The sequence below is a fragment of the Panicum hallii genome, chromosome 9 (genome assembly GCF_002211085.1).
Source record: "Panicum hallii strain FIL2 chromosome 9, PHallii_v3.1, whole genome shotgun sequence".
NCBI classification, from domain to species: Eukaryota; Viridiplantae; Streptophyta; class Magnoliopsida; order Poales; family Poaceae; genus Panicum; species Panicum hallii.
The window spans coordinates 16,227,061-16,242,846 of record NC_038050.1 but is presented as its reverse complement, the minus strand read 5'-3'; the positions used below and the strand labels follow the sequence as shown (position 1 = coordinate 16,242,846).

At 49.4% G+C, this 15,786-nt stretch overlaps 4 protein-coding genes across 4 annotated transcripts; 3 read left to right on the top strand and 1 right to left on the bottom strand.

Annotated features, from left to right (window-relative positions):
* The first annotated feature begins 1 nt into the window (after position 1).
* Positions 2-1,631, top strand: LOC112876309 (inactive protein RESTRICTED TEV MOVEMENT 2-like). Its single transcript, XM_025940391.1, has 2 exons — positions 2-713; positions 822-1,631. Exons 1-2 carry the CDS (start codon positions 614-616, stop codon positions 1,430-1,432), a joined length of 711 nt encoding a protein of 236 aa, XP_025796176.1. The 5' UTR covers positions 2-613; the 3' UTR covers positions 1,433-1,631.
* Positions 1,632-3,959: 2,328 nt separating this feature from the next.
* Positions 3,960-5,018, top strand: LOC112877572 (23.2 kDa heat shock protein-like). The gene is made up of 2 exons (XM_025941914.1): positions 3,960-4,094; positions 4,198-5,018. Exons 1-2 carry the CDS (start codon positions 3,992-3,994, stop codon positions 4,665-4,667), a joined length of 573 nt encoding a protein of 190 aa, XP_025797699.1. The 5' UTR covers positions 3,960-3,991; the 3' UTR covers positions 4,668-5,018.
* Positions 5,019-7,982: 2,964 nt separating this feature from the next.
* On the top strand, positions 7,983-9,181 carry LOC112876144 (SKP1-like protein 13). The gene is made up of 2 exons (XM_025940193.1): positions 7,983-8,569; positions 8,675-9,181. Exons 1-2 carry the CDS (start codon positions 8,060-8,062, stop codon positions 8,849-8,851), a joined length of 687 nt encoding a protein of 228 aa, XP_025795978.1. The 5' UTR covers positions 7,983-8,059; the 3' UTR covers positions 8,852-9,181.
* A 122-nt stretch (positions 9,182-9,303) lies between these two features.
* On the bottom strand, positions 9,304-12,053 carry LOC112876143. Its single transcript, XM_025940192.1, has 3 exons — positions 11,699-12,053; positions 10,429-10,896; positions 9,304-10,331 (listed from the first exon to the last, which is right to left on the bottom strand). Exons 1-3 carry the CDS (start codon positions 11,966-11,968, stop codon positions 9,573-9,575), a joined length of 1,497 nt encoding a protein of 498 aa, XP_025795977.1. The 5' UTR covers positions 11,969-12,053; the 3' UTR covers positions 9,304-9,572.
* Positions 12,054-15,786: the final 3,733 nt, after the last annotated feature.

Genomic DNA, 15,786 nt, shown 5'->3' with positions numbered 1-15,786 from the left:
AAGATTGTCGGGATGCGATGAAAAAAAAAAGTTACGATAATAAAATTAAAGAGCATCGGAAGTTCCTGAATTTGCTACCGGGATCTGAGAGCTTTCCCAACATGATGAGATACGTTCTCCAAAGGACACTGACGCAGTCGGAAGTTGCAGTTACACAGAAAAAAAAATCATGTATCGAGATTTGTCAAAATGATCACAATTTGGAAAGATTTATTTCCAGTTCAGATAATTTTAACAGTCGGACCATAGCATTCCGGTTCGTGGAGACCGCATGCGCCCATCGTGCTGCGGCGTCCCTGTGGACGGTGGGAGATCGACGCAGGGAGGCATACGTGGCCCTGGGGAAGACGTGGTCCAGGGCAAGGGACAAGGTATCGGCGCCATCATATCCCCCCACCGGAATTTACCCAAAATCCACCTGCAAAATTGCCTCTCCGTCAAGCGATCCCTCCTCCCGGTCGGCACTGCTCGTGATCATCCTCCAGGAATGCAGTGTGTATATATATCTGCTCACCAATCTTCCATGCTTTCAACTCAATCAACCGCACCTCGCCTACTCTACTCATCTCGCCGATCCCTTCGTTCGTCGATCGGTGCACTCGGCTGATCCGCCATGGATTCCAACGGCCGCGTGTTCGAGGACTTCGTGCCTCCGCATAGCATGGTCCGGGAGCCGGCGACGCACACGCTCACCGTCGACCTCACCGCCGCAGGCAAGCACGCCCCGCCCGTCGATCTCTCTCACACCACGCACGCATGGAGCTCGATCTTGGTATTAACCTCGCTCGCTCGCTCCTGAGCTGGGCATGTGGCTGCTGCAGGGTACAAGAAGGAGCACATCCGGGTGCAGATGGTGCACAGCCACCGGCGCCTGCTCGTGCGCGGGGAGCGCCCCGTCGCCGGCAACCGCTGGAGCCGCTTCCGCCTCGAGCTCCGCGTCCCCGACGGCTGCAACGCCAAGGCCATCCACGCCAGGTTCGAGAACGGCGTCGTCCGCGTCACCATGCCCGGCATCGCGCCGGAGCCCGTCCAGGTCGAGACCGGCGCCGCCGGCCATCAGCAGGACCCGTCCCCGCAGGCGAAGACGGCGGCCGCTCCCAGCGCCGCCCAAGACCAGAAAGACGCCGCCGCGCAGCAGCAAGACGGTGATCGTGCCGCGCGAGCGGGAGGAGTAGAGGACGAGGGGGGGAAGAAAGACGAGGCGGCGGCGCAGAAGCAAGAAATGAGGCAGCGCCCCGTGAGCTCCCCGAAAGACGGCGGCCATGACCATGACGACGCCGGTGGGGCAGGGGAGGTGACGGCCGCTTCCCCGCCGCGCCAAGGCTTCGGCTTCCTGTATGACCAGAGGAGGAAGATGGCGACCACCGTGCTCGGCGTGGTGCTCGTCCTGATCAGCCTCGGCATCTATGTCAAGTACAGCCTTTGGCCGTGATGAACGGGTCGAGAAATTTGTTGCGTGCTTTATTTAAAAAATAGAAATTTGCTGTGTGCAGTGCACGGTATTTGCTCCTCCCCAGCGGCCTAGTAATATGAGTGTGAAGCCTGGTATATGATTGCTGGGTATGTGTCGATGAATCTGCCAGTCACAAGTGTGGCAGATTGATGTACTGATGTGTGTGAAATGCTGAGTGAACAAAAGAATTTCTTTGGTGTTCCAAGATGAGCTTGGTAAAAAGGTTGAGATCCTCAGGTGTTCCAAGAACAAAAGTTAACAATTTCACTTGATGTTGAATGCTCAATGAACAAAAGTTAACAATTTAACAAAAGATTTGATCGATGCCTAGACACGTCATGCATCCTATTATGAACCATTTTCTTGGATGGGCATCGATGCATGTACAAGTTGTGATGCTAGCATTTTTCAACTAAGCATCAGTAAACACCGTGTTGAAATCGATGCTTCATCACGAGAAAGAAAAATGAAGCCTTGCCTTTTCACTGCATTGCGGGTGCTTAGGCTAATCACAATGGAGATTTTATAGCGAGTTTCATGGCATTAATTACCATGACATATCAGCATTTTTGATGATATGACACTGATTTAATAAGGGAAGAGAAGGAACCAGTTTCATCCTCACGACACTCTGCTAACTCGTTTCTAAGATGTTGGAAATGGAGTGAAACGACCACTGTGACCGTCGTTGTTTCATGGGGAATCCCGTGCCACCCTAGATCAACTAGCATTTAATTACACTGGTTAGCTTTGGAAATAGTGAAATGAAACTCTCCATTAAGGCATAGTGTTTCATTTATCCCCCAAGCTGATGTGGCATTCTTGGAAACAGGGATATAAAACCCCCCATTGTGATTAGCCTAATGAAGAGTTAGCCTTGGAAACTCTTATTTATGAAACCCCCACTAGATCAACTAGCATTTAATTACACTTGTTAGCCTTGAAAACAGTGAAATGAAACTCTCCATTGAGGCACAATGTTTCATTTATCCCCCAAGCTAATGTGACATTCTTGGAAACAAGGATATGAAACCCCCATTGTGATTAGCCTAATGGAGAGTTTTATTTCACTGTTTTCAAGGCTAACCAGTGTAATTAAATGCTAGTTGATCTAGTGTGTCATGGGATCCCCATGAACAACGACGGTCACAGTGGTCGTTTCACGTCATTTCCAACATCTTGGAAACGAGTTAGCAGAGTGTCGTGGGGATGAAACTGGTTCCTTCTCTTCCCTCATTAAATCAGTGCCATGTCATCAAAAATGCTAATATGTCATGGTAATTAATGCTATGAAACTCGCCATGAAACCTCCATTATGATTAGCCTTAGGCTAATCACAATGGGGGGTTCGTATCCCTGTTTCCAAGAATGCTACAACAGCTTAGGGAATGAATGAAACACTATGCCTCAATGGAGAGTTTCATTTCACTATTTTCAAAACTAACCAGCGTAATTAAATGCTAGTTGATCTATTGGTGCATGGGATCCCCATGAAACAACGGCGGTTACAGTGGTCGTTTCACACCATTTCCAACGTCTTGGAAACGAGTTAGCAGAGTTTCATGGGATGAAACTGGTTCCTTCTCTTCTCTCGTTAAATCAGTGCCACATCATCAAAAATGCTAATGTATTATGGTAATTAATGCCATAAAACTCGCTATAAAACCTCCATTGTGATTAGCCTTATAAACACACGTGGTTTGATGGCTGTCATTGCGCATGGCCACCATCATGACCAACATTGCCCCCTCTCCATCTCCCAAGCAGAGTACGGGCATTGGTGAACTTAAGATTAACCGGTGGACCCCACTTCTTACCTTTGTGGTCATGATGTGCCGTTAGAGAGGGCAATGTCACCCATGACCGGAACATGAGTTGCAACCCTGAGTCCTGAGGTAAATATCGACTGAATTCACCAAATTGCGAGGCAACTAACTGCTGTTCAACAAATCTGTATTGGGGTTTTCTATCTAAATTTCTTAGCATATTATCCACTGCTAATTGGTAGTAAGTATGTCCTACTTTCTGAACAAATACATATGTAAGAAATTTTTGGGCTTCATTGGATTTCAGGATATTCCTGTTCATGGTTGGGCCAACATCAGGCCCTCTTTTGATTTTTACCATCATCTTCCTAGAATCTCTTGCCCCCTACCGCAAACTTTCCTTTCTAGGTGATAGAAAACTGAAATTTATTTCACGAAAGACATGAATATGCATCAACGCATCAGCGTCCAGGTGAAGCAAAATCCGAGTGCACTAGACAGAAGCGATGCATGTGAGACCCCCTATGGCTATAACCCAGCAGCAGGCCCCATCGACGAGCATGCTGCCCGGGTCAGCTATCCTTTGCTTTCCTTCATCTTCTTCCCCTGTAGGCTGGGTGATCTAGCTAGGCAGGCGTGCCTTACATCTCACGCCCCAATTTTTTTACCACCCCAATGCGACCCCCGTCTATATAACCTTGCCTCTGTGCACGGTTCGTCCCTCATTCCGGCGACGAGCCAGCACAGCGAGATCGAGCAAGCAGAGGAGGAAATGGAAGTGGCGGCGCGCCGGCCTCGCGTGCTCGCCGAGATCGACCCGCACAGCGAATGGGTGCGCGGGCCCGAGTTCGACACGCTCGTCGTCGACGTCACAGGTGCGAGCGGCAATCGCTGTCGATTGGGTAGTATTTCTTTTTACTAGGAGGGATGTCAGCTGATGGACGGCGGCATCCATGTCGGTCGTGGTCGTCGATGCAGGGTTCGGCAAGGACCACCTGAAGGTGCAGGTGGAGCCGTCGGGGAGCCTCAAGGTCAGCGGCGAGCGCGCCGTCGATGGGGGCGGCCGGCAGTGGTGCCACTTCACCAAGCGGTTCGACCTCCCCGCCGCCTGCGACGCGGCGGAGATCAAGGTCCAGCTCGACAAGGGCATGCTCTACGTCCAGGTGCCGCGCCCCGGTGGCGCTGGTGGGAGCGGCGAGCTCCATCCGGAGGCGGAGATGTACGAGGACCCGCTGCAAGGAGAAGCCGAGATCGGCGGCGGCGACGGCGGCTGGAACATCGACCGCGCCACCACGCGGCGGGAGGAGCAGCACCCGGTGCTGCGGCTCGCCAGGGGCCTCAGCAGGCACCGGCAGGTGGTCCTGAACGTCGTGCTCGCCGTCGTGCTCTTCTGGCTCGTCGCCTTCGCCAAGAACCAGCCCGCCGGCGGCCAAGCCAGGAGCGACTGAGGCGCGGGATCAGGAACCGTGTTTCTGTACAGTGACAACATGGAAGCGAGCAATAAAACACCTCTGCAAATAAGCAAGATCGGGGTGTGGCTCAGTGTGCATCATCAGCATTAGTCAGTACTTGCAGTCAGTCATCACAAAGATGCATGCCGCCCCACAGGAACCAAAAGCAGTGTATGAGATACTGATGTGTGTGCATACATTCAGATCGTTAATTGCTGTTTACGAAAGGAATCCATGGTTTTACTTTAGGCTGCAATCAATCATGCATACACATCCAAAAGCGTGTCTGACCCCTCCTTGTATCTTCTTTTATGATATGGAAATAAGGGGAACTGAAATATGCAGGATCTGAGGCTTTAAGTTCTAGTTGCAGTTGCAAGCTATTGTGAAGTGATGTTCTCTGTTTTATCTGTGCTAACACACGTCTGAAAAAAGAAATAATCATCTAACAATCTTATAGAAGAAAAAAAATGAGACAGAACTGGCTGCCAAAGCTTTACTGAAACATGAAAGAACTCAATCTTCCTTGCCTCCTCAAGACTAAGCTCCTGGCATGTTGGCACCTGGAATTTTTGCACCCTGAGAATCCTATCAAAGGGGCCAAACATCAACACTGATCCATCATTTGCAGATCGATTTAGAATGAAATGCCATGCATTTGTACAGGATGCATTATGCTGTTACAGTGTTAGAGCACCCCGTAGTGTAGCTGAGGCTTGGAACGTCATTTCACTGACGAGGCTTCAATACATTGTCTGCCACAGCGTGCAGCGCCAATGCCGAAAGGGCCTTGGGGCCAGTGTTGAAATAAAAAAAAAAGAACTCGACGCAACCACCTCTTCCGCCACCGCTTCATTCGCGCGAGAAACATTTCCCCGCGTCCTACTTTTCCTTCCCTGAAGAACCCTAAGAGAGAACTCCCAAATCGATCTCCTGACGTCCAAATGTCTCACAAAATCGATCCCCCTCTCGTAGATCTGAGCTTAGCAAGCACGTATGCTCATGGATCCGGAGGGAATCGGATGGAGTCACATCATTTGGGCTTCGGCAGATAGCAACATCACCAGGCATGCCGGTTGCGGGCGGCGGTGTTGGTGAGTGAGTACCGCAAGCAGGGATTTATGGGAACCCCCGTTTAGAAATTCGGCCAGGGGTTAACACGCGGTAGGATTCCGATCATGTGATGATCGGGAGACAAGGTGGTTTAGACAGGTTCGGACCGCTATGAGCATAACACCCTATGTTCAGTGTGGAGGCGGTGGTAGTATTTAGCTGAATTTGAGTTCGGGTCAATTGGACTCGATCCTTTTCCATATTGCCCATCTATTCTATTTATAGCCCTCCCCGTGGGCTCCGGAAAGAGGCTTACCACCTTAAGTGTGAATGCGGCGCCTGATGAGGGGTGCCGGCCTGCAAGTGATGCCCGCCCGCTAGGCAGGGTCCTGTACCGTGGGCTAGGACTATCGTCACACGGGGTTCTCCTCGAGGGACCCCGGGATGCTCCAAGGTCTCTCCCGGACTCTGTGCATCGCACAGGGTTTTTCCTATGCGTTGCCCAGGGCCATAGGCGCTCCTCTTCATCTTTATCCGATGGGACGGGAGGTGTGAGTGGCGGGGGACCACCCTACCGCCTATTGCCAGATGACGCGACGTGATCCGAGAGGGGAGGCTCCCTCTGTCCCGGTCGCCGCACCGTCTGATAGCACGCCTCCCCCATAATAATGTTGTTTTACGGGAAAGACGCGCCGTCCACGGGCCTCGCCCGGTTGTAGTAGAGCGGGTGTACTAAATGCACCGCCAGACGTCCCTTCTCCACGAAGGAACCGCCCCATCCCAGGGAGGCATTTGGCTTCCCACGGTCTCGGATCATCTAGGAGACGCCTCAATTTGGCCCATTACTGTTAATTGGCGAGGATAACCTTTTAGCCCATTTATTCTTAATTTATCCAGGGCTGGGGGACCCCGTTCCTGTGACGCTGACAGGCGGCATCCGTGGTCCGTGCCTCCCTGTTCCTAACCTCCCTCCCACCCCCCCTACCCCCTCATTCTTGAAATGTCATGCAATTGTACTTTGCGTGAACCTTCTCCATGAGTTGATCTTCAGATTGACCATTGGAATATGTGCTACAGATATCATTGTAGACTCCATTGAACTTGTTAATATAAGGGATAGTCTTGTTCCAATGTTCTTTGCATTGTACAGCTGTTCTTTTTTGCCCTTCACGTGGATGTTTATTGTATTCATCTGCAATGTCCTTCCAATACCGACCTGACTTCTTTCCATTGCCTAAAATTGGATCATTTGAAATTTTTAACCATGAAGTTACAAGGCGTAGGTCATCCTCTTGATTCCAAATTATGCGTCATCCTCTCTTTTCAGCCTCATCTTCACTGGCATCACTCCATTTTTCTACGTCAGTAACAGGATTTGGAGGCAATGGCTGTTCCGAAGTTGGAGAAGATGAAGTGATTGGGCTGATCTCATCACCCCATGAACCGCTGCCTCCTTTGTTTGGAATGAAGGCTATCGATCTAGACTATTGGCTGCAAAACCTCCAAGAACTCCCGGCAAATTCTGCTTAATATTGCTAGGAAAAGGGCCTTCATATAGCTTGTTGCTGTGAAAGACAAGCTCTCGTAGCTTGGACCTAGAAATAGATTGATATTGTGTGGGTAATTACCATAGAAGCTTGGATGAATGTTTAGGGGTGGGTAGTTCATAGGAGAATAGCGTGACTAAAAATTTTGGCTCTGCTGCTATCGTGCGTTTGCATCTTGTGGATTTGAACTAAAGATTGAGGAGTTGAGGATATTTACAAGGCTTCCAGAAGAGGATTTATCCATCTCAATGGCTGGTTTTTTAGTAGGGTTGTGGTCAGTAGTGGTACGTGGAGGTGGCAATGAGTGTATATATGCTGTGGTTTTACGGTCAGCCATAGTGACCGTTGACGATTGAATCTAATGACCATGTAATTGGATAATATTATTTTATTGACCGGATAGAGTAGGCATTGCTGATAGTACTTACCTCGGTGCTTGTATTTTGTAATTATGCATTGGTTGCTGCAGCAGGAAAAATGATGCTCTAATAAGAGAGAAAAACTGGGCATCATTTTGGCACCACAGTGCGGGTGCCCTTATACACACCACCGGCTCTACTGGAACCGGTACCGGTACCGGCTCGAACCGCCGGCGAAGCCCACCAGGCCACCACACCCGAAACCCGACCGGCCGAGGCCGAGTCGGGACCGGACCGTACCGAACAGAGGCTCTCGAACCACGCCGCCCATAAACCCCAACGGTTACTCTTCCTCCCCGAAATTCGCCGTGACGGAACACGAAACCCCCAAATCCCCACGCCGAGAAACAGAAACCCGCGCCCCCAATCCATGGCTCCCCCGGCCGCCGCCGCCGACAAGCGCGAGGGCAAGCGCCCCATGCCCCCGGAAGGGGACCCCGCCGCCGCCGCCGCCGCCGGGGAGACGACGGAGCAGGAGGCGCAGGCGGCGGGAGGCGCCGAGGCCGGCGACGACCTCGTCCTGGTGGCGGACTGCGGCGCGGAGGTGCGCCTCACGCGCTCCGCGGCGCGGATGTCGACGACGATCCTCCACATGATGGACGACTGCGCGGAGGGCCGCGTCCCCGTCGCGGGCGTCCACGCCGGCGTCCTCCGCCTGGTGGCGGCGTACTGCGAGCGGCACGCGCCGCACTACGACCCGGAGGCCTCCGCGGCGAGGCTCCGCGACCCGTTCCCGCCGTTCTCCATCGACTTCAGGCCCACCGCCCACGCCATCAGGCCCGTCACCGACCCCGGACCCGACCCGCACGGCCTCGAGGCGTGGGACGAGAAGTTCATCGCCGACCTCCCCGACAACTCCGCCCTCTTCGCCGTCATCCTCGTGAGTAACCGCACCGATCGATGCTTTTTTTTATCTGTCAATTTACAATTTATCTGAATCCTGTGCAATTTACAATGGCTTTGGTTGTGCGGGTTTGCGCTGCAGGCTGCCAACTACCTGGGCATCGAGGACCTGCTCGACCTGGGCTGCACGGCCGTGGCCGACAAGATGAGGGGCAAGGCGCCCGAGGAGGTCCGCGTCGCGTTGGACATCGAGAATGACTACACGCCCGAGCAGGAGGCCGAGGTCAGGAGGGAGAACGCCTGGGCATTCGAGGATTGAACTGCATGTCCTGTTGCTTGCCTTGGTTCCAATGTTCTGGGGGTGGTTACCAGAAGCAAGTTTTGGTGTGAATTGTGCTTCGTGGATGGTTCTTTTGACTGGTTCATATCAGCAGAAACTGGCATGCTTCTTGCACGTTGTCCTCACTTTAAGGTGTTACTAGTAATTGTAAATCCTGCTTAGTTAAATCCTTTATTTCGTGGTAGCTTGCTGGCTGCTTCTTGCACATTGTGGTCAGTTGAATGTTTGGTACGCTGTAGGCCTAGCCTCATGTTCAGCTGACAGTTTAGGGGATCTGTTTACATGAAAAATGTGTATAGCATCATGTGAGCCTGTGACAATGACTGGGTTGAGTTGGCGGCTGAATGGCCATTCAGCCGTTGCTACGGTCCTATCCTGACCGCCGCCCACCTTGATTCTTCAATGTTAAGGATCACACAATATATAGAAAATTAGTGAAAGCTGTAGAAAGCATCATGATTTCTTTGCCATGTAGTAGAACAAGCAAAATCATCCTTGGACAAAAATGACACAAAAGAAATGCAGTTACACGAGCCAGCTGCATACGATCGCTAAATTTCAATATAATTCAAGGCTATCAGTCAAAATGGTTATTAGCTGCAACCATGTTTCAGCAGTTAACAAGTGATAAAACAGGATGAAGAAGACGGAGCAGAAGACAGCTCTCAAACCCAGAAACAACAATGCTGCGAGATGAAGATCACATGAACCATGACGACCGCAGAAGCAGCGCTGGCGCCATCTTCTCACCCATTTTGGCATACACAAGTCCTGGCTGCAGTCTCGCCCCCTTGCCAAGGTTGAAGTTGAGGTACCCTTCCAGGTCCAGTTGCTGCAGGTGATGTTTTCTTCCTTCAGCCGTGCCACCCACCCTCACACCCCACCCAAGTTCGTTCTCCGGGATGTCGGACAATGAGAAACCCCAGCGCACCGATCCACTGTTGGACCTCTCCATCTGAAACCAGGCTTCTGCCTTGAGAGTTTCATAGAGTTCACAGTCCACCATCAGCGCGATCGACTGCGCTAGGTGCTGTGCAGGAGAGGCACCGTGCACCGCAACCGTTGATTCCACGGTGTGTAAATTGGCACCAGCATGACGGTGGAACTTCACACTCAATTCTGTCTGTTCTTCCGTATCAGCTGCTGTGGCTTTTTCTGGTTTCAGGCTGCCTAGTGGAATAGCAAGGATTCCAAGATTGTTGAACCGGGGCGACAACGAGTGGAGCTGCCAAAGCCCTGACAGATTGAGCTTGACATCATTGGCTGGTCTGTAGGACACTTGCCCAAATGTTGTCATGCGGTTAGTCCCTCCACCGCCACTGTCTAGTCCTCCTGAACCAAAGATTAGCTCGGCAAAGGAGGCAGTATATTTGGATCCTTCGATTCTCAAACCAGCAGCACAGTTGTGATGTTCTAAAAATGATGGTGGCCCGTCGAAAGAGGCTTGGGTCCGCAGATTCTGAAAACAATTACATGATTTTGTCAGTTAAGTTACACGGTCATTGTTTGTCCAATGATGAAACCAATGCTTCCAGCAGAAAGTCAGGACACGTTACCTGAATCATGCTTGAACTATGCAAGAAGTTGTTGCATTGGGCTCCAAATGGGACTAGGATCATTGACAGCCATTTGTTGATCCGGGCGTTGTACTGCAGTCTAGTCAGCTCTACAGGCCTCCCGATTTCCTCCCCAAGATGAGCACCTGCTCCGAGCCTGGTTGAGAGCTCTGCAGCAATGGTGTCGTTGCCCCTGGTCTTCGACTCAAAGATGAACCTTGAGCTGAGGCCCGTCCTTTTCCCGGCCTTGTCAAGGGTTGCTTTCGCTTGTTCGAATTCATTACCATCAACAAGAAACAGTGCCCCAACCGCATCAAGTGCTATTTTCACCTGGATAGGGAGATGTAGGAACTCGAACCCCTTGCCACTTTTATATAAGGAAAGGATGTGTTCTATCTGATCGTGTTTCTCCATGAACTTCATGACATCAGAGAATGTTTCACGTTGCAAGCGCTTCATGATATCAGCCTGCGGTCATGAATATTAGTGAGACAATTCTGAATTAATTGTACAGATCACAGAGGAAGGTATGATCAATCAGACTAACTGATGATGTTTTTTGAGTGTTAATTATTCAAGAAACGATCATTTTTCCATTTTTTTAAAAAAAACAATCACTTATACATGGTTCCAATTCTCTCAACAGATGTATTGCAACCGTTGATATATTGTTCATCTGATTTAAAGCCAAATATACATAGGGTCTTAAACAAAGCTATAAAATTATATTGCTTTCTTCAACCATCAAGAGAAAATTGCAAACAAACCAATGTTCAAAGCTAGATATAACTTCAGAATTTGATATTGTCTGTATGGAGAGTGAAAGCATGATGACTATGTAGAGCTAGACATGTAACTTGCAGTTTTTCATTTCTCTCTGGAGCAATAATAGCTTGATAAAATGGTATAAACTCGCCTGCTGTTATGGAAATTTTGTAACAGAAAGTTAGAAACCGTTGCAATAGTGAACAGAGAAGGAGCTATTTTGCTTCTGCAATGCGAAACCATACAGAAACAGTAACACTAACTATGAATAGGTGCAGGAATATGAACCATGTCAAATTGTCAATGCAGATTTCAAGTTCAGCTCCTGATCAGGAATTGGCCACTGGGGACGAAAAAAAAATCATGCGTGTCAAAACGCCAGACATTCGAAGCAATTAGTCGGCAGCATGAAGTCATGAACATCAATGCCAATCACTAATAATCACCCGGACTCGGTTTCACGGATCATGAAATTCTCAAGAAAGAGCGCGGTGGGGGAGCATACAGGGCTGTGATGCTGCGGCTGTTGTTGGTGAAGGTGGTGCTGCTGCAGATGATGGCGCGGGTGGGCGGAGCTGCCCCGGAACACGGCGCGGATGAGCGTCTCGCCGGACCTGACCAGGCCGCGGACGCCGTCGGCGACGGTGGCCCTCGGCCTGGGCCTGGCCTCCGGCGGCGGCGGAGGAGGTGGAGGCGCGGGCTCCGGCGGCGTCAGCAGCAGAGGCGGCGGCTGCGGCGACGCCGGGTTGGATGGCGAGGATGAGGAAGAGGCCATGAAGTACCCGCCGCGAGGCCTCAGTGACAGTTGGGGAGTGCGGCAGGAAGACAAGCGAGAATACAAAAGCTGCTGCTGATTCCGGGGAGAAGCTGGCCGGCGCGGCGGCAGCGCAGGTGGTGTGGTTCCCGCCTTTTCTTCCTTTGCTTCACGGGGGGCGGGGGGGCGTTATTCCCGCATGCCACCTTTCCCTTTTGGTGTCTTTGGCTTTGGCCTTTCGCTTTTGCTTTCTCTGTTCCTGGTTTGCTCCTCCTTATGCTGTACTGTGCTGTGCCCTCTCGGCATTCCATTTCGGCTCGAGGTAGGAGACGAGACGAGATGGGGGTGGGGCGCGGGCGGGCCGTGGAGACCGGAGGGAATGCCGGTTCTTTTCTTTAATTCAGGAGCTGTGCTGTGGGGATCACGACCAGGCGATACCGTGCCTTTGTTTTTTTTCTTTTTTTTCTTCGAAAGACCGTGCCTGCTATCTGAAATTCAGGCGCGCACATTTTTGTTTCGCTTTGATTTGAGGCCGGCCCGGTTTGCAAGGAAGGAAAAGTGCGGTGTGCGGATCTAGTGGTCCAGGCCCAGTTGAGCACGGGCAACAAACCCAAGTACCCATCTGGGCCGCCAAAGATAGAGGAGTGGAGTAGGTAATGACAGAGTTTTTTTAAAAAAAGGATAAAAAATTAGGAAAAGGGGTGCCGGTGGGAAAAATTTTGAAAAATGGGTACCTCCCGCCGGCTGATTGGGCGGGAGGCGTGGGGCCGCCTGCACCCCTTTTCCTAATTTTTTTATTTGCGAATTTTTTTTGCTTTTCATTTGCGAATTTTTTGAAAAATGGGTACCGCCCGATGGGGACGTTCCCCGAGAGGCTCTTCGCGAATTTTTTATTTGCGAAGAGGTCCACCAAAGTTCGTGAGCAAAAATATCACTTGTTTAGAGCTAAGTATGATTCCTTCAAAATGCTAGCTCATGAAAACTGCAATGATATGTATTCTCGCTTGAATATCATTGTCAAGGACATTAATGCACTTGAAATATCCAAAATTGACAGTGCATCCATCAATCGCAAGATTCTCATGCTCCTTCCGAAGCCCAAGTATAACATTATCAATGCTATGCTTCAAAAGGAGGATCTCGCCACAATGGAAGTAGGAGAACTTGTGGGCGAAATTCGCGCTCATGAAATGAGCATTCTTGGTATGACCGAAGAGCCAACATCAAGCAAGTCAATTGCTCTAAAGACCAAGACAAACAAATCCCGCAAGCTCAAGATGGTCAAACAAGACTCAAGCTCAAGCAATGAAGAAGATGATCATCATGAGAGCTCATCCGATGTTGAAGATGATGGAGAACTTGCTCTCATGATGAGAAAGTTCACACGATTGAATGAGAAGATCAATAAGAAGGGCTTCAATTTTGACTCCAAGAAGGGAATGTTCCAGCCAATGGATGTCAAGAACAAGATTTGCTACAATTGTGGCGAAAAAGGACACATCCGTCCAAATTGCCCCAAGCCGGACAAAAGAAGCAAGGACAACAAGAGTAAGCATCGCCATGATTCAAGCGATGATGAAGAAGAGGAGAGGAAGAACAAAAACAAGAGATTTGGGAAGAAGAAGACCCATGACAAGAAAACCAAGCTCTTCCCAAAGAAGAAAGGGCACACCAAGAAAAGTTTCTTGGTGGAGAAACAAGAGTGGGTGACCGATGTCTCATCAAGCGAAGACTCAAGTGATGAAGAAGACATTGTCACCATCGCCCTCACCAATGAAGAACCATCTTTACCTCCGCCTCCTATGTGCCTCATGGCAAAAGATAACACCAAGGTATGTGAGGTAGATAGTGAAGATGATAGTGATGAAGAGTTTGATCCAAATAAATTTACTAACCTCATCAATGAGTATACATCCGTCATCAAGAGGGAAAAGGGCAAAGTTAAAATTCTTGAGAGCACTCATGCCAAGTTAGAGCTTGCCCACTCCGACTTACTTAGTAAGTATAATGACTTGCTCAAAAAGCACAATGAGTCACTTGTACTTGCTAAGCAAGTTGAAGAGAGCCACAAAAAGCTCAAACAAGAGCATAGAGAGTTGGCTCACAAGTATCAAGAACTTGAATTTGCTTATGAAGTAATTGACCCAACTCTTGAGAAAGTTGTTCATGAAAAGGTCAATGCTTCTACTTAATGTGATGACCTACTCATTGATGCATATGCCACTAATGTTGTGGCCAAGCTTGCTTCTTCTAGGGAAAAGGAATTGATGGATCAAGTGGCAAGACTCAGGAGTAGTGTGGAGAAACTCTCAAGGGGAGAATACATCCACAAGGAGATTCTCTTCAACAATGCCCGTGACTATGGTAAGAGAGGTCTTGATTCATTTCCGGAGCCAAACATGGCTACAACTCCTTCTCCGGAGATCAAGACAAGCTTCATCAAGGAAGTTGGCTCATATTGCCAACATTGCCAAGTCACCGGGCACCACACTAGGGAGTGCACTTTACCATCACGTCCTCTTCCTAAATTACCCAAGAATTACTCATCAATATTACGAAATAATCATTTTCTCTTGAGTAAAGTGAAGGGCAAGGTGAAGGCCAAGTTCATTGGCAAAATTGCTAAGGAGTCGTAGAAGAAGCTCCCCAAGCAACTTTGGGTCCCAAGAGCTCTTGTCACATATGTGCAAGGCCCAAAGCTTGTTTGGGTTCCTAAAACTCAAAAATGAATTCTCATGTGTGTAGGTGAACTACAAAGCCGGTGGAAAACATTGGGTACTTGATAGCGGTTGCTCTCAACACATGACCGGCAATGATAGCATGTTCAGCTCACTTGAAGACCCCGGCGATCATGAACATGTCACCTATGGTGATAACTCAAAGGGGAAAGTCTTAGGTTTGGGTAGAATTGCAATTTCAAAAGATTTATCCATCTCAAATGTTTTGTTTGTAGAAGCACTTAGTTTTAATCTCATCTCTATTGCATAATTATGTGACCTTGGACTAACGTGTGCCTTTGACAAGAATGGTGTTGTAGTGACTCATGAAAAAGACAAGTCATTGGTATTCACGGGGTTTAGGCATGGCAATATCTATTTGGTGGATTTCTCTACAAAGCAAACAAGCACCATGACTTGCCTCTTCACCAAGTCGTCTCTTGGGTGGCTTTGGCATAGAAGAATTGCTCATATTGGCATGAGCAACCTTAAGAAAGCCCACAAGAGAGGGATGATCACCGGCATAAAGGACGTTACTTTTGACAAGAACAAGCTATGCAAAGCATGTCAAGCCGGGAAGCAAGTTGCAACTCATCATCCTATCAAGACGATGTTGTCTACCTACAAGCCGCTCGAACTACTACACATGGATCTCTTTGGTCCAACTTCATACAAGAGCATTGGTGGTAACCTCTATTGCCTAGTAATTGTTGATGATTTTTCACGTTACACTTGGGTCATGTTTCTAGGCGATAAGGGTGAAACTCCGGAAATCTTCAAGTCATTTGCAAGAAAAGCTCAAAGGGAATATAATTCCCCAATCGTGAAGATTCGGAGTGACAACGGCACCGAGTTCAAAAATATGAAGATTGAAGAATGGTGCGATGAAGAAGGAGTCAAACATGAGTTTTCCGCCACCTACACGCCTCAACAAAATGGAGTGGTGGAAAGAAAGAACAAGACACTCATCACCCTAGCAAGAGCAATGTTGGATGATTATGTCACGTCCGAGAAGTTTTGGGCGGAAGCAATCAACACGGCGTGTCATGCATCCAACCGAGTGTATCCTCACCGACTCCTCAAGAAAACTCCATATGAGCTCATCACCGGGAGGAAACCAAA